Source organism: Schistocerca serialis, chromosome 8 (genome assembly GCF_023864345.2).
Source record: "Schistocerca serialis cubense isolate TAMUIC-IGC-003099 chromosome 8, iqSchSeri2.2, whole genome shotgun sequence".
In the NCBI taxonomy this organism is placed as follows: domain Eukaryota; kingdom Metazoa; phylum Arthropoda; class Insecta; order Orthoptera; family Acrididae; genus Schistocerca; species Schistocerca serialis.
Window position 1 is genome coordinate 489,281,219 of NC_064645.1, and position 18,150 is coordinate 489,299,368.

Below are 18,150 nucleotides of genomic sequence, written 5' to 3' on the forward strand. Positions count from 1 at the left end.
TAGGTGGCATCTGAGAGGTCAGGGATCAGATTGGTTATCAAAAGCTTGAAATATGGAATCCACGCTTCGATGATTGGGCATCATCAGCATCTCGAATGGGGCTCCCATATGATGCTAGATATGCCTGAATCAGCTGATTATATGACTGTAGCCGATATCTGTTTGCTCGCAGACATCCCGGAGCTGGTGGTGCTGAGGGCCCGCGGCCGCGACTGGGACTCTGTGCTGCTGACGCAGTGCGAGAGCACCTGGAGCTACGACTCCGAGATGGTGTTCCACGGCGCCAAGAGCCTGCTGCTGTACACGCTGCCGCTGCTCTTCATGTCGGTCGCCTACTATCAGATCGTGCGCGTCCTCTGGCGCTCCGACACCATACCAGGGCAGGCTCAGGAGACGTCCAGTCGGCGAAGTGTCAGCGCCGACGGCCGGAGCACCAATCCCTACGGTACGTGCTAACTGTCTCACAAGTGAACACACTTACTGTTTGTTGAACAAGACACTACCCCACCACTGAGGGAAGGGGTAAAGTGCAGCTGCATTTCAAAAACTCTGTTGACACAGGGTAAATGTAATCGAACACGTCGCATGCTTGTAAGCTCTAACAAGGGAACCTCCCCATCGCACCCCACTCATATTTAGTTATAAGTTGGAAACGTGGATAGACCTTGGAAAACTGAACACAGATCAATCGAGAAAACAGGTAGAAGTTGTTTGGAACTATGAAAAAAATAAGCAAATTATACAAACTGAGTAGTCCATGAGCAAGATAGGCAACATCAAGGAGTGTGTGAGTTCAGGAGCGCCGTGGTCCCGTGGTTGGCGTGAGCAGCTGCGGAACGAGAGGTCTTTGGTTCAAGTCTTCCCTTGAGTGAAAAGTTTACTTCCTTTATTTTCGCAAAGTTATGATCTGTCCGTTCGTTCACTGACGCCTCGCCGGCCGGTGTGGCCGAGCGGTTCTAGGCGCTACAGTCTGGAACCGCGCGACCGCTACGATCGCAGGTTCGAATCCTGCCTCGGGCATGGATGTGTGTGATGTCCTTAGGTTAGTTAGGTTTAAGTAGTTCTAAGTTCTAGGGGACTGATGACCTCAGATGTTGAGTCCCATAGTGCTCAGAGCCATTTGAACCATTGACGTCTCTGTTCACTGTAATAAGTTTAATGTCTGTGTTTTGCGACCGCACCGCAAACCGTGCGATTAGTAGACGAAAGGACGTGCCTCTCCAATGGGAACCGAAAACATTTGATCGCAAGGTCACATGTCAACCGATTCCTCCACAGGGAAACACGTCTGATATATGTTCTATACTACACTGGTGACGGCATGTGCGTCACATGACAGGAATATGTTGTCGACCCACCTAACTTGTACACTTGGCGAATGGGTAAAAAGATTCTTCTACCTTGCCCGATTTAGGTTTTCTTGTGGATTGATAATCACTCCCAAAAATTCGATGAAAACATAAGAGTTTGTCACATAAACTGCAACAAATGAATGCAACAGTTTCACAGTCGCACAGTTCTCCCTGTGCTCTGTCAAAACATATGTTTGTAACATTTTCAAATTTTTCCGTGTGTAGAGCGTCAAATCCTGCATAAGTCCAAGCAAATCTGAACATGTCCTGGAATTTTGGAGAGCGAAGTTGATTATGTATCCCCATACTACGGCGCAGTTACCTCGCATCGGACGGACGGACGGACGGACAGACAATAATTGTCTGAAAATAAAAAAAATAAAGTTTTCACTCGAGGGAAGACTTGAAGCAAGGACCTCTCGTGCCGCAGCTGCTCACGCTAACCACTTTTTTTTCACAAAACTCCCATTCTCCGATGTAATAAAGACAAAGAAACCTCTTCTCTGAGTAGAAACTGAACATTGATAAAACTTAACAATTCTTCTTGAATCACACAAATACTTTGTAAGTCGAACACGAGTAATTCTGAACAAGATGTTTTGAAAAAACTCTTCGTGTAACATAGAAGTTCCGGAAGCAAGGTAATAGCAAATAATAATAAGAACACAAGTGACTTTTAATTTTCTTCTGTTCATTCCCGTTCAAAGTGTTGTTGTGATTCCACATATTTAACCGACACCCATTCTTTCAAAAATGATCTTCAGCTTGTTGACGTAGTGCTTCTTGTGGTTGCGATACGTGCTGATTTTTGCATATTCACACTTCATGTAAACGCGGAATTCTATCTCGTTGTCCGACTCAAGTTTGTTGATGACATAACTAACGTATTTTCCCAGTAACTAGTTAATGGCGTTGGTTTTTAATTTCGGAAAGTATGTCATGTCTGGTCTCAGGAGGAGCGATGGCGTTATATATTCCGTCAGGGATCTGGTGAGAGAGGCGATTTGTTGCCCGATCCAATTCCAGTTATTCACATTGCCGCCACAGGTGAATCTGTGGATGAGTGTATCCACCAGATTGCATTTTCCACAAAGGTGTGTCTGGTTTAAACCGATGCCATAAAGTCTCTCGTTGATGCTGATGACATCGTTAACTGTTTTGTACCATGCGGAAATAGCGTCTGTAGATAGCCCGGCATAGTTGCTGTTCCGCCATACAGCTTTCCAGTCACAATTAAGGAATTTGTTTCAATTTTGTTTCTGCCCTCATTTAACTTCCTTTCAAGTATGATGTCACGCGCTGTGATACATATGTTGCTTCTGATTTCGTCACTAAGATAACTTGCTTCGAGAAAAAATTTCCTCACCATACTGCAGACGGACATTAATCCTTCGCACATCAATCTTTTTATTTATTTATTTATTTATTTGCATCATAAACTTTTCACTTAAGGGAAGAATTGAACCAAAGACATCTCGTTCCGCAGCTGCTCACGCTAACCACGGGACCACGGTGCTCCTTACCACGGGAAAACGGCGCTGCAGTGCTGATACAATCATTGATGTTGCGTATCTCGCGCATGGACTACTCAGTTTATATATTTTGCTTTTTTGTCATAGTTCCACACAACTTCTTCCTGTTCTCTCGATTGATCTGTGTTCAGTTTTTCAAGGCCTACCCACTGTGCCAACTTATAACTAAATCTGAGGGCGTTGCGATGGGGAGGTTCCGTTGTCAGAACAAGTGTTGAGTACTGTGTACAACCACACATTCAGAATGGATTCAGGTGTGGGCGGTCGCTTCTTTGCAGCGCTCCCGTCGTCCGCGAGCTGCAGCAGCCGGCGCAGCACGGTCAGCAGCAACGCGGCCACCGAGGTGCAGCTGCGGTCGCGCCGCAAGGCGGCCAAGATGCTGGTCGCCGTCGTCGTCATGTTCGCCCTCTGCTACCTGCCCGTCCACCTGCTCAACATCCTCAGGTACCAGAATGAGATTTTCACTCTACAGCGGAGTGTACGCTGATATGAAACTTCCTGGCAGATTAAAACTGTGTGCCGGACCGAGACTCGAGACCTTTGCCTTTCGCGGGCAAGTGCTCTACCGACTGAGCTACCCCGTACTCACAGCTTTACTTCTGCCAGTACCTCGTCTCCTACCTTCCAAGCTTTACAGAAGCTCTCCTCCGGAACTTGCAGAACCAGCACTCCTGAAAGAAAGGATATTGCGGAGACATGGCTTAGCCACAGCCTGAGGGAAGTTTCTAGAATGAAATTTTTACTCTACAGCGGAGTGTGCGCATCCCCCAGGTTCTGGCTAAGCCATGTCTCCGCAATATCCTTTCTTTCAGGAGTGATAGTTCTGCAAGTTTCGCAAGAGAGCTTCTGTAAAGTTTGGAAGGTAGGAGACGAGGTACTGGCAGAAGTAAAGCTGTGAGGACGGGGCATGAGTCGTGCTTCGGTGGCTCAGTTGGTAGAGCCCTTGCCCGCGAAAGGCAAATGTCCAGAGTTCGAGTCTCGGTCCGGCACAGTTTTAATATTCCAGGAAGTTTCATCCTCAGGTACGTCTGCATAGTAGGGTGGTGCGCGGTGCTGCTTTAACGTCGCCCAATCCTGTCGTGGCGCGCAGAGTGCAGCACACAGTTCCACGAGGGCCGGGCTAGTCATAGCAACTCTGGCTATGAATCTGCGAACTGTAAGCGTATTCCACCGTCTCGTTCTCTTAGTTTGCCAACTGAAGAGCAACCTTCAACTGATGAACAAAGAGGTCGATTGTTGAAATCAGAACTCTACGAATACTGGTTACTTGATGATAGCCCCCAATTTCGACTGCACATCAGGTTGGATTCCTCCTACACGTTGGTCAGTGGCCCTGAAAATGGCGTAATGGAACAGCAAAACCGACCATACAATAAATTGCATTCAAAACAGAGATAGCTGAAGGCCGTCTTAATTTTACATTGTCCCTCAACCACTGGAACCAGGTTGGTAGGTACTCAGAGAGCGAACACGATAAGGTTATGATTGTGCATTGGGCCATAAACAATTACTGTGAGTTGCACAATCAAGCCGGCCGTGGTGGCCGAGCTGTTCTAGGCGCTTCAGTCCGGAACTGCGCGACTGCTACGGTCGCAGGTTCGAATCCTGCATCGGGCATGGATGTGTGTGATGTCCTTAGGTTAGGTAGGTTTAAGTAGTTCTAAGTTCTCGGGGACTGATGACCGCAGATGTTAAGTCCCATAGTGCTCAGAGCCATTTGCGCAATAAAACACACAACTTTATTTTTCTAGGAACCACTCATTTACACATTCCTTTAAGAGATCGCAATTAAACAATACGGCTGAAGGCTTAGTTAAAGAATTTGAGATGCTTTCTGGGCTGAAGGCCCAAAACCACACCAAAAACAAGAATGGCTGAAATCCTGCCTCAGAAATCAAAAGCAATTAAAAATAGAAGGTAATTTAAAAAAAAACATGCAATTGAAAACAATTAGGACTGAAGCCCTACACTACACGTCTGAAGAACAACTATAATTAAAACACATTAATAAACAATTTTTCTAATCAAGAAATTTCTTTTTAAACTTACAACAGAATGGCCAAAAGCCTAATTAAAGAAATATTAACTTATTGTACGGCTGAAGGCCACAATCAAATTTGAAACAACTTCTGAAGACCTGAACCACAAGTCAGACAAACAATTTAAAATAAACCCCTTCCTTCTTATAAAAAATTTTCCTTTAAAGAATACACGCGGTTCAAGGCCTTATCAAATGGGGTTTACGGTAACCCTCGGCTGAAGGCCACACATAGCACATCGAACAACTAACGGGTTAGGACCTGGATTACAAACTATTTCAGATAGAACAAATTTTAAGAAAAAAAATTAAAGAAAAGCAATCTTCAAAATTTTAATTTAACACGGCTGAAGGCCTTTATGTAAAATTTAAGAGAAATGAATTAATATTTGGCCGAAGGCCTCGCACAATACTTCAGACTAAAATGAAAATCACAATCTAAAACAAACAGAACAAGTGGTATTCAAAAGTGTTCCACGGGTCGGCCTGAGAAGGTAGCTGAAACGTAAGGTGAGGTGAGACAAGCAGCCAAGAGTTGAAGTTAAATAATCGGATGACAATCAAAACTAGTGACGGCCCAAGGACCGACCAACAATTTAACCAATCCCTTTCCGTCCGACCTACGTCACAACGATCGAAAATATCGGCCGAGGACGAGGATACGAACAGCATTACTTCTTCAGAAACTGCCTCTTAAAAACAGCCATTCTAAGCAAATATGAACGAAACAACTGAAATCGCTGTGGAACTACACGCCGTGCCGGACGGCATCAACACGACGAGGAAAGGTACACTGCCGGAAAGGTACGCTAACGACCAGAGCAGATAACTGGGGCGTTAACGGCCATAGGGCAGAAAATATCGCTGGTGCATTTCACTGGTAAGGAACAGTCAATTTAATAATTATCACAATATAGGAAGACGGCTGAAAGATTTCACTGACCCCAACACATCATACGTTGCTGCTAGTCCGAATGGTCCAGGGACCAACAACCCGCAAATGAACGAAGAGATGTGACAACAGTTGAGGCTTCACAACAGGTTAACTGATTACTCAACTTCCTTGTCGAGCTTCGGTGGGCAACGAACTTTGTCGCTCTCGCAGCTAGCGCCTCACGATCCGACAGCGCATGCACGCCGCCAGCGGTCCTGGCCTGCCCTTGCGCAGCCGAGAGTTCCTCGCTGATCCGTCCCTAGCGATTGACTGCCACACACACCACATTCACCCGGAAACTTTAGCTGTCCCACCAAAGATAGTATGACAGTACTGCTGCTGCCGCTCAACAAGGCAAGCCAGAGCCTTCGTTACGCCACTCGATGTGACAAAATGCCAAAGATCAAACGGCATGAACGCGAGCCGCACACGGCTCAACCACTTTGTTCGAAGGTGGACTTGCAGAGACTAACATGAGTCGAGTGCTAACCTGATCTGTGTTGTACTTTTCGTAATAGCAGCGTTCCGATTGATGGAAAAACGGAATAACCTACCTTCGTAAAATGTTGTTTTGAACCATTTATTTGTTGTACGAATGTGTTCACAAAACACTGAATGGAGATGGATATGAACACATTTTACAGCATTGTGTACTGTGGACAGTTAAGAAATAGTTCGAAGACAATGGCTGTTCTTATTAACATGACAATGCACCCTGTCATAAAGGAGCATCTATTAGGCAATAGTTTGTGGATGCTATCAGACCTGAAACGGACTGGTATGGACAGAGTCCTTGCATGAACCCAGTGGAACATGTCTGAGGTGAGTTAGGACGTCGACTTAGCTCCAGACACCGGTGCCCAAAATAACTACCTTATCTAGTTTCGGCTCTTGAGGAAGGATCGGCCTGTGCGGCTGGTCCCGGCGGAGGTTCGAGTCCTCCCTCGGCCATGGGTGTGTGTGTTTGTCCTTATGATAATTTAGGTTAAGTAGTGTGTAAGCTTAGGGACTGATGACCTTAGCAGTTAAGTCCCATAAGATTCCACACACATTTGAATATTTTTAAAGGATGGGCTGCCATTATTCTAGAGGCGTTTAGATACTTCATTGAAAGTGTATCCAGGAAAATCCAAGTCATCGTAAAGCCGAAGGGTGAGCGTATCCCCATAATAATGTAACTAATAAATGTCCGTTTCCTTTTAATCTAATAGTGTACTCGTATATCAAAACGGCCCGAGTCAACTTTTAGTGCGGCTTGTGGTTATCAGCCGTATTTTACAATAAATATTGGAATTCGACAACATCAAGAGCTTCTCAGGAGGGTAGTTTTCCTGTCAGCGATGAACAAGGATGCAGAGACAATAATATTTTAAGATGTGCTTAATTTTTTTGATGTTGGTGAATTTGACCGTGAGCCAAGTAGAGTTGGTCGGTTTTCTCAGGGGCAGAAGGGTAAGTAGCGCAGCCACTGAGAGGTTATGCGACGTCAGAAGGGGAACTTACTTTCGTTTGTTCTTCAATAGTGAATAACTCATGGGCATTTGCGACTTTCACCGATCAGGTGCTATGGTACAAATTTCAAATGGAAGTAATGGAGATTCTTGAATGCGTATTATATAAATGGTGCTCTTCAAATACTATGCATACCTGACGAAAAAAACCGCAACAACAAAAAACTTATTAATGTAGGGTAATGAAATTTTCGGAATACATTTGTCTAGATACCATATTTAAATGATTACCATTGCAAGATTACAGGTTAATGTAAGTCCAAAATAAGCCATTGAAAATCTGAAATGCGGGTACAATAATAATTGGTGTAACTACCAGAAAGTTAAATGCAAGGAAGAGATGCTGAGTACGACTTTGTACACAACGGTAAGGAGAGATCGGGTACAGAGCCGTGTGGCAACTGTCGCCGTAGGAAAGATGGACAGGAGCAGAAATATTAGCGAACAAGTAACACGGCAAACAGAAGATTCACTTGTATTTCTTCAATTGAAGGAAAATTCAGTGTAAATAGAGCAGCAAGAAACAGAGTCCCGCTATCACAATGTACACAAGACGAAGTATCCCTGCCCTAAAGTACAGATGGTGATGAAGTAGCCGCGAGCAGGCGGCGTCTGGGTAGCATCACTTTGCGGAGCGTCTCCGAGAGCGAGTGGGCGTGACCCGCTGCCGTCTATCATCCTATATTACGGCAGCAGAGGGCGGTCGTTGTACCGAGCCGCTAGAGGCGTGGGCCAGCAGGCGTGCTCCATTGGATCTGCCGGATCCCGCAAGACCGTTACTGGTGTTTCAAGTAAACTTGCACTTCCGTTGCTATGACGCCAGTGGGGTGTATCAGTACTTGATACCACAAGCAAACGTGCATGCATTGTGTTGTACAGATAACGAGTGTCAGGTTGTGGGATGGAGGTCCATGCCTGTTGTACTTGGTAGGTCAGTACAAGGACGGTTGGTGCTGTTTGCGGATGACCCTGGAGTTGCCGTCTTATAATGTCCCACAAGTGATGGACTGGAGACAGATCCATTGATCGAGCAGGGCAAGGCCACATATCGACACTCTGTAGAGCATGTTGGTTACAACAGTGGTGTGTGGGAGAGCATTGTCCTGTTGGAAAACATACCCCTGGAATTCTGTTCATGAACGTCACGAAAAAGCACAATAGGCCGAATCATCAGACTGACCTACAATTTTGACGTCGGGGTGCGTGGGATAACCACGAGAGGGCTCTTACCGTCATAAAACCGAGCGAGGTGGCGCAGTGGTTAGCACACTGGACTCGCATTCGGGAGGACGACGGTTCAATCCCGTCTCCGGCCATCCTGATTTAGGTTTTCCGTGATTTCCCTAAATCGTTTCAGGCAAATGCCGGGATGGTTCCTTTGAAAGGGCACGGCCGATTTCCTTCCCAATCCTTCCCTAACCCGAGCTTGCACTCCGTCTCTAATGACCTCGTTGTCGACGGGACGTTAAACACTAACCACCACCACCACCGTCATACAAAATCGCACGCCAGACCACAACTTCAGGTGTAGGTCCAGTGTGGCTAGCACACAGACACGTTGGTTGCAAGCCGTTAACTGGTCTTCTTCTAAACAACACAAAGCCATAACTGGCAGAAAGGCAGATCCAGCTTTCATCAGAAAACATAATAGATCTCCATACTCTCCTTACAGTGAGATCTCGGTTAGCATCACGTGAAGTTACAAATGGCGGTGGTTTGTGGTCTGTGGAACGCACTCTATAGGGCGACTATCTCGGAGCTGTGCTTTGAAGTGACCGATTTGTAACAGTTCGTTGTGTCACTGTGGTGCCAACTCCTGCTCAGGTTGCTGCTGCGGACGCAGTACGATGCACCATAGCCATACAGCGAACAAGATGGTCTTCACTCTCGGTAGTGCAAGCAGTCATGTACAGTGGCTACATTTCTGCCGAGTTTTTCTGCAAAACGGCAGAGGGAACATCCAGCTTCTCGACGTTGTTGAATTCAGTGGGTTGTTGATAATTGTGTCATTGTCACCTTAAAAGCATTCATGACTAACATCAACTCACCAAGTCCAATGTCATAGGAAACTAACGCTCACGACCGTTACGGCAAATAAACTCATGCTCATAAATTAAGGATAATGCTCATAAATGGTGAAACAACGCTCTAGTGGGCGGTTTGCGAGTTTAAATCACCTCTGGGTATGACCATGCGGTGCATCTGACCAGCGGTCGCCGCACGGTGGCGCTGGCAGCAGTCCACATACGCAGAGGTGGGTTGGTGCATAGAGTACAGTGCAGGGAGTAAGTTTGTAGACGTTTCTAGACTTTCTAATGGTGACTGTGTGTTGAAAATGGCTCAAAGAACACATATTGATGACAAGGTGACAATGACACAATTATCAACAACGCACTGAATTCAACAAGGTCGAGAAGCTGGATGTTCCCTCTGCCTTTTTGCAGAGGGGTAGAATACTAAGGCGACTGGAGGCTGTTCAGACACAGCAGGTGGTGGCACGGGCCCTCCGTATGCCACGAAGTGTGATCTCAAGATTATGACAACGATTCCAGCAGACAGGGAACGTGTCCAGGCGCTACAGTAGGGGACGTCCACAGTGTAAAACACCACAAGAAGACCGATATCTCACCATCAGTTCCCGCAGACGGCCACGGATTACTGCAGGTAGCCTTGCTCGGGACCTTACCGCACCCACTGGAATAGTTGTCTCCAGACGCACAGTCTACAGACGACTTGAACAGACGTGGTTTATTAGCCCGGAGACCTGCAAGGTGCATTGCACTGACCCGTGGTCACAGGAGAGCCCATAAAGCCTGATGTCAAGAACACAGCACATGGTCAATGGAACAGTGGCCCCAGGTTATGTTCACAGACGTGTCCAGGTATAATCTGAACAGTGAACCTCGCAGGTTTTTCTCCTGGCGTGAACCAGGAACCAGATACTAACCCCTTAATGTCCGTGAAAGGGAGCTGTATGGAGGTCGTGGGTTGATGGTGTGGGGTGGGGTAGGATTATGATTGGTGCACGTACACCCCTTCATGTCTGTGACAGAGAAACTGTAACATGTTAGGTGTATTGGGACGTCATTTTGCACCAGTATGTCCACCTTCTCAGAGGTGCAGTGGGTCCCACCTTCCTCCTGATGGATGATAACGCACGGCCCCACCGAGCTGCCATCGGGGGGGGGGGGGGGGGAGTACCTTGAAACAGAAGATATCATGCTAATGGAGCACGTCTGGGATGCTCTCGGTTGACGTATCACTGCACGTCTTCAAATCCTTACTACACTTCAGGAGCTCCGACAGGCACTGGTGCAAGAAAGGGAGGCTATACCCCAGCAACTGCTCGGCCAACTGATCCAGAGTATGCCAACCCGTTGTGCGGCCAGTGTACGTGTGCATGGTGATCATATCCCATATTGATGTCGGGGAACATGCCCAGGAAACAGATGCGTTTTGTAGCACATGTGTTTCGTTACGGTTTTCTCAACTTATCACCAATACCGTGGACTTACAGATCTGTGTCGTGTGTGTGTTCCCTATGGGCCTGTGGTATTAGCGCCAGTTTTGTGTAGTGCCACGTTGTGTTGCACCACATTCTGCAATTATCCTTAATTTATGAACATGAGTGTATTTGAAGTGAAGTTGGTTTGCATCCTGATAGTGGCACTATTAGCGCCAGTGTTATGCGACTGACACGAAATGTGAATAGACATCATCTTTCAGATGTAGAAACACGCCTGTCTACTTTTCGGTGTTACCTCCCACAACTCCTTCTTGGTGTTGCGATTTTTTCTGCGTCGGTGTATTTGGAGCAAGGAATATAAATTAAATTAAGGCAGTTTCAATAAAACGCAATGAATTAAAAGAAGAATTACTCTCAAGACTTTTAGTTAGCATTTGTGAGCGTGTTTCATAATCCATAACGCATTTAAATCTAAGTGAATTACTGTTATTAATCAGTTAATTATCTGCTCACACAGAGAGCCGGCCGGTGTGGCCGTGCGGTTCTAGGCACTTCAGTCTGGAACCGCGTGACCTCTACGGTCGCAGGTTCGAATCCTGCCTCGGGCATGGATGTGTGTGATGTCCTTAGGTTAGTTAGGTTTAAGTAGTTCTGATTTCTAGGGGACTGATGACCTCAGATGTTAAGTCCCATAGTGCTCAGAGCCATTTGCTCACACAGACAGCACACAAACACTTCGTCAGGCACTTACAATGTCACAACTTTGCGATATTGCTGAGGGTGCAGCATTAGGAAGTAGTGAAAAGGCGACAAAAATTATTACCAATAGTGCTCACTTTTTACTTGGGAGCCGGCAACCAATTTATCGCCACCTTTCTGTAGGTAGTCTACTGGGGCTCATAATATCTTAGTTTAGGGAGGTTACCAAATAATAATAAAACTGGTACACAAACGGCCCGAGTTACCGCCGTGCGATGTCAGTACCGGTTCTTGGACAAAAAATGTTGACTATCATTGGTGTATATGTTCAAATGCGTGTGAATTCCTAAGGGACCAAACTGCTGAGGTCATCGGTCCCTAGACTCACGCGCTACGTAAACTAACTTATGCTAAGGACACACCCATGCTCGAGGGAGGGCTCGAACCTCCGGCGGGAGGCGACATGCAATCCGTGACGTGGTGCCTCTAACCGCGCGGCCATTCAGCGCGGCGTGGGAAGGTGATTCACCTCACGTGCAGAATTAATCATGAGACACGTTTGTACAAAACTGTTACCGTCTTCGCTGAATGTCAACTGGGGGAGCACTAGACAACGCTTTTGGTACAGTAGTAACAGACTGAAAAAATGTCAGTTCACCATTGAAATTTTTTGATTGTTACTTAGGTTCTGTTCACTATTATTACTCTATATAACAATGATCTTTCCAAAAAGTTAAAACGATGATTCTATAATCTGTGTACTTTTCACAATTCTGACTGCATTCTTATCCACTGTCAGATATGCTATATAACAATGATCTTTCCAAAAAGTTAAAACGTTGATTCTATAATCTGTGTACTTTTCACAATTCTGATTGCATTCTTATCCACTGTCAGATATGCTATCTATAGTGCATTGGCTTCCATATTATTACACGGCTGTTCTTACTACTTTAGTAATTAACAAGTTCCGCCCATCCCTTCCGCTAGTTTTGACATATACTGAAATATATAAACTATACTGAAATATATAAACTACTAAAAAGTAGTTTATATATTCCTGGAATTATGAGATACCTTTGATTATTGCTTAAAACATAGGTCAGAAATTGTTGTCACTTTCCTGGTGTTCGTAGAAAAGTGAAGCAATTAAAGAAAACAGCATAAAAATACAGAATTTCATTTTATTATTTTTGAACTTTGCTCACAACATTTACTCCTTCAATATGTACCGGTGAAATTATTTTAAGCGAGGTTAGGAGTTAAATGTCCTACAGTACGAAGAGATGACTCAGTCTGGTTCTCTGCATGCACAGGTACACCATGGACATTCCGCAGAATGATGCGACGAGCATCATTTCGATGCTGTCCCACTGGCTGTGCTATGCCAATTCAGCAGTCAACCCCATAATCTACAACTTCATGAGCGGTGAGTACAAACTTTTTTTCGCCTTCATTGCAGAAACTGAAATGGCCTACCGTATTTCTGATTTCTGACATTTTCCTATAGTTCACCAACAACGGTTTATAGGAAAACGAAAGGCAAGACTGAGATTCACTCAAAGAATCTTAGGAACATGTGTCTCATCCATGAAAGAAATTACCTAAAAACGTTTGTAAGACTAATTCTTGCTTGCTGCCTTCGCAGGTGGGATTAATCGAGTACGTAGAGAAAATTCAACGGGAGGTTGCGTTTTTCCTTCGGAGATTCGTGGAGCAAACGCGGGAGTGCTTGAGATTTTCCTAACAATGGCAGACGCTTCGAGAGTAGTGATGTGCATAGGGGAGAAGATAACTGTTAGTGTTTCGAGATGGGAAGTAGCCTCAATTATATATATTGTAAGCTGGCTTTTAGAGCGTAGATATAGCTCGGGATATACTGGTTATCTGCTGAGAAGGTGGTGCTTAGATGGGAACTGTCGGTTATAGTTGCGCTCAAGATTTGGGAATTTTTTGTTTTTTGAGAATGCTGAGATTTAGAAGACAACACAGGGTGACATTTTCATCTTCAATTCAAAAACAGAATTTTTTTGCAACCTTACCTTGAATACGCAATGATGATAGCTGTGATGGTTCCTGGTAACTGTAGATAGAAATTAATACGTGAGAAGTACTAGAGAGACTGTTACATGAAGAATGGAAGATAGATATAGATTTATTATTGATCTAATTGTTTCTATATGGAAATTAGTAAGATTTCAGATAAGCAGGACAGGTGGAAGTAGGTCGTAATTGGTAGGATAGATATGGTTCACAGCCTTTAATCTGGTAGATGGGGTAAGTCCTGGGATAGGATTTGGAGTATTTGGAGATGTTCGATATTTGCTTGTACTGATTTATGTGTAGATAATTTTTCATTGAGTGTCAGTTCGAATTGTTTTAGAGTGTACGTCTGTTAATTGTGAGGTAAAGGTCCAGAGGACCGAGTGTACGAATTGTTTTTTCCTAATATTCTTGCTTGGATTTTTGTACGTTTGGTTGGCTGGTATAGTTGGCTACAGATGGATGTAAAATTGTAGGAGTTGAATGAGATCACTGAATGACAGGACCCAAAGGCTAGCATGTGGAATGGATGCGTCGATTTCTTTTTTTACTTATCTGGTTTTTACAGAATGCGTCGGTGAGATGGCAGCGAGCAGCGATTTTCAGCCTTTATGTAAGATAATTGAATAAATAAAAACAATGAAATGGTGGCATGTCTTATATCCAGAATTATAAGGATGACGGTACAATATTTCGTAGGTGATTGTTTGGATGCGTGCGCGATTGCAGGTGAAGGGATTAAGAGAGGATGTGGTGTGCGTTTTGGGACAGGTCGAGAGAAGGGATGTAGGTCGTAAGAGGCGATTAGCATTAGAGATACGCAGGACAAGTACGGATTGGAACATTCAATGGGGGCTAGTACCATTGGTCTCACTGGGAGTTGAAACATTTGAACTACAGTAAATGGAGTCCTTGAGAATAATGAGGTATGGGTTGGACACGAAGGACATGACTTTAATCCGCAGTTCGTTTAGAAGCTACTGTATGACGACATCGTAGCAATTTCTTCGTAATACGGTCGTGGGGGAAGACAGAAATCGGTGGATTTCGAAAGAATAAATACATTAATAATACATGACTCACTAAAGAGTGATAATGTAATGAGAGTTAAGCCTTACTTGCGGCTTAGATTAAGACGGGATGGAGCCAGCAGACGGAGCTCAGTGCAGTGTAAACTTCAGAGCAATGATCGGACATTTGGCTCATGGCCCAAGTAAAACGGGACATACACAGATCATCCTAAGTTTAGCTACGCAATTGTACGGTCTGTCACGATAGCGCGGTCGTGTCGCATGTAGCGGTCTGCAAAACAGCGGATAATTATAGCAAACTGTGTCCACAGGCGACGGAACTGCGTGTCTCCAGATAGTCTGCTAATATTAGCTGGTTCACAGGGAAAATAAACACCCGTATCTCCCTTTCAAGATGAGGTAGCTGAGGTAGAATTTACAGTTACCATCACAGTACTTCAGTGTCTTTCTAGATTACACCATGTACTGATACTGATTTCTATATTCACGATATCAGCGTCAAAATAGCAGTCGTCAGACGTCAACACACAATGTTACGTAGGAGATACGGGTTCGGATTCTTCCTCTCTTCCTATAACAGAACTTGGCGATTATAGACCGCTTGGAACCTAAGACAAAGGTACAATTTTTTTCTTGCCAGAACTTCTTCGTTCGTTGGCTGATAACCTGCCTCTGTCCATTTGGCATCACCCTCCTAGTTTGTAAATTTTTTTGTTGGTCAGGTAATTTTGCAGTATTGATCAGTAACCTGAAACATTCGCTGTCCTGTACGGTGTCTCCTTTGACTTAAGTTTTCTCAAGTTCCTTCTTATATTCCAGGCATTCTGTAGTGTTTTTAATTTGGAAATGAATTTAAATTTTTTTTGGTAGTCTGTACATTCTGTAAATATGAACGTAAAACAAATTCCTTATTAACATAACATAAATCTTAATTTGTTCTATCAGTCAGGAATTCTGTTGTTCTAACATGCCTAGCCAATGGCAAATTTGGAAAAGTAAATACCAATCTCAGGTGCGTTCAAATTATAATTATGGCTTTTATTATCATCATCATCATCATCATCATCATCGTCATTTTTACTGTTAGGCTCTTCGAGCTGTTCTGAATTTAATGCATCTTTGCCTCAGTCTTCCTGGGTCTCTTCGGCAAATAAGTCTGGCACTGCTATTTTTGGAATCCTTAAATTGTCTATTCTTTGTAAATACTATTCCGATTTGCTTCTACATTCGTCCAGCATTACCAGTCTTTGTAAATGATTCCGTACGTCCTGGCAAGGAGTCTGTCACAGTAGTGTACTATAGAGTTTCATTTCTGTGGCTATTATATGACCGTGATCTTTAATGTCCACGTTTCACTAGCATACAGAATAACCGGCACTATAATGAACTGTTACAGTTTCAGTTGCGTCTCGGTCAGCTATGTTCTCAATGTTCTTCAAACTGCTCCGCACATTGCCTGGTATCTTCTTAGTGTATTATTTATCTGCCCGTCGTAATCAAACGAGATATTACAGCCTATATAATGAAGATATTTAAACTGTTCTAAAATTCTGTCATCGAAAATGGTCTTTGTTCTTAGTGAATGTCTGACCTGGAATGCTGTAGTTGCTGATTTTGAGCTACAAGTTTGAAAGTTATATTCCTTACAAATATTATGTTCTAAATGAATAGCACTTTGAAGACTATCTTCAATTTTTTGCATAATAGCGAAGTCCTTAACGTATGGCAGCGCATTTGAAGTGGTCTTTCCTACTTTAAATTCAGGTGATGCCCGATCCTTCCATCCATCCATATAAATGTTACAAAGCGTGTGTGACACTAGAAACCCTTGTTTTACTCACTGATTAATAATTACATTTCCCCACTGTAATGGCTAATACATAAATTGAACCTGAAGCATGTGCTTTTATATGAACTTTTTATGTAGATTTCCTGTCTCACTTTATCGAAGGCCTTCTCTTGATCTACATAGGTGGGCAAGTCGTATTCGCTTCTCTTGTCTATTACCTGTTCTATAGTAAATACATTGTCACTACAAGTTCTTCCTTTTCAGTACCCTTCTGTTCTTGCAATAGTGCCTCTGTTATTGACTTTATTTAATTACCAGTGTATAGTTTATACGTTGAATTTAATATACTTATACCTCTGTAGTTTTTAGGTTAATTTCTTCTTCCTTTTTTTAAATGCAGAAGTAGTTGCTGTTACGCCTTTTTAAGTGCGATTTTTCCACTGCGTCAGATGATCCGTAGTTTCAGTATTTAAACCGTAAACACTTCTGCAATGTCCTGTATATAGCGGAATACGTAAAGTAATCTGTATTTACGGATATTTTAGCGCTTTCGTCTGGAGAATGTTATACGAGGGTTGCCGAGAAAGTAACGTAATGCATTTTTTTCTCAGCCGGAAACAATGCTACGAACGCGAATCGTTACGTAGGTATTATTTGAACTCTCCTGACGGTGCGCGCTAAGTTTCCCTCACTTCCGACAGATAGCGTAGCTGCAGGACAATTTCAAAATGCCGTCTGTGGGTGAAGTATGTTACAAACAACATACCGACATTGAATTTCTCACTACAAAGAAAGAAACTATGGCGAATATTCACAAACGCTTGTGCCAAGTCTATGGAGCATCTGGTGTTGACAGAAGTACAGTTAGCCGCTGGGCACGGAGGGTGAGGTCATCAGAAGGCGATACAGTGTAGCTCCACGATTTGCAGCAGTCGGGGAGATCATCCATGGCTCTCCCACGTGGCAGCCCTGACCTAGCCCCTCGGACTTCCACTTGTTTAGATCATTACAGGATACTATTCGTGGAAGACATTTTGAGAACGACGAGGAGGTTATTCATACAGCGGAGCACTGGCTCCGCCACCAGGGCAAGGATTGGTACTGACAGGGCACACAGGGCATAAAAAGGGATGGAAATTACGTGGAAAAATAGGATGTGTATATAAAAAACCATTCTTTCCCGTGTGTAGTTCTCAGTGTGTGTAGTAAAGAACTGTTTCAGAAAATAAAGTGGTACATTACTTTTTGGGCAACCCTCGTACATTCTGCTACCTAATGACAACGTAATAAACTTACACACACACACACACACACACACACACACACACACACACACACAAATGAAAACAGTTTGCAGTCGTTTGATATGGCAACGCTAGAGTTGCACTGTTTGCAGTTTATGACTGATTATCGAAGATGGAATATTCTTCGTTTTATAAACTTGCAGACTCAGTGTTGTAGCGACCGGCAAGTTGAACAAATGTGGATAGGAAAATGCTGCAACACGAGTGCATCCTATTTGGAAGGAACGTGCCGCCGAGGATAGCAACTAGAAAGAAACTGTGTTGTTTAAGCCACAATGAGATGTAAGGTAAGGACGAAGAACTGAACAGGCGTTAAATTACGAGTCTGAAAGTTCCTGGCGGATTAAATTTGTGTGGCTCAGGACTCGAAACAGGGGCCTTTGCCTTTCGTGGGTAAATGCCTTACCGGTTCAGCAATCCAGTTTTCCGAAATATTCCTTCTTCCGAGAGT

General features: G+C 44.0%; 1 protein-coding gene across 1 annotated transcript in view; it reads left to right on the forward strand.

The window, feature by feature from the left end:
- The window catches only part of LOC126417087 (orexin receptor type 2-like), a 78,210-nt gene that overhangs the window by 32,273 nt on the left and 27,787 nt on the right, over positions 1-18,150 (forward strand). Inside the window, exons 3-5 of the mRNA XM_050084981.1 lie at positions 173-449; positions 3,182-3,328; positions 12,849-12,961. Of these exons, the coding sequence (XP_049940938.1) occupies positions 173-449; positions 3,182-3,328; positions 12,849-12,961 (537 nt within the window). The remainder of the gene's footprint in view (positions 1-172; positions 450-3,181; positions 3,329-12,848; positions 12,962-18,150) is intronic.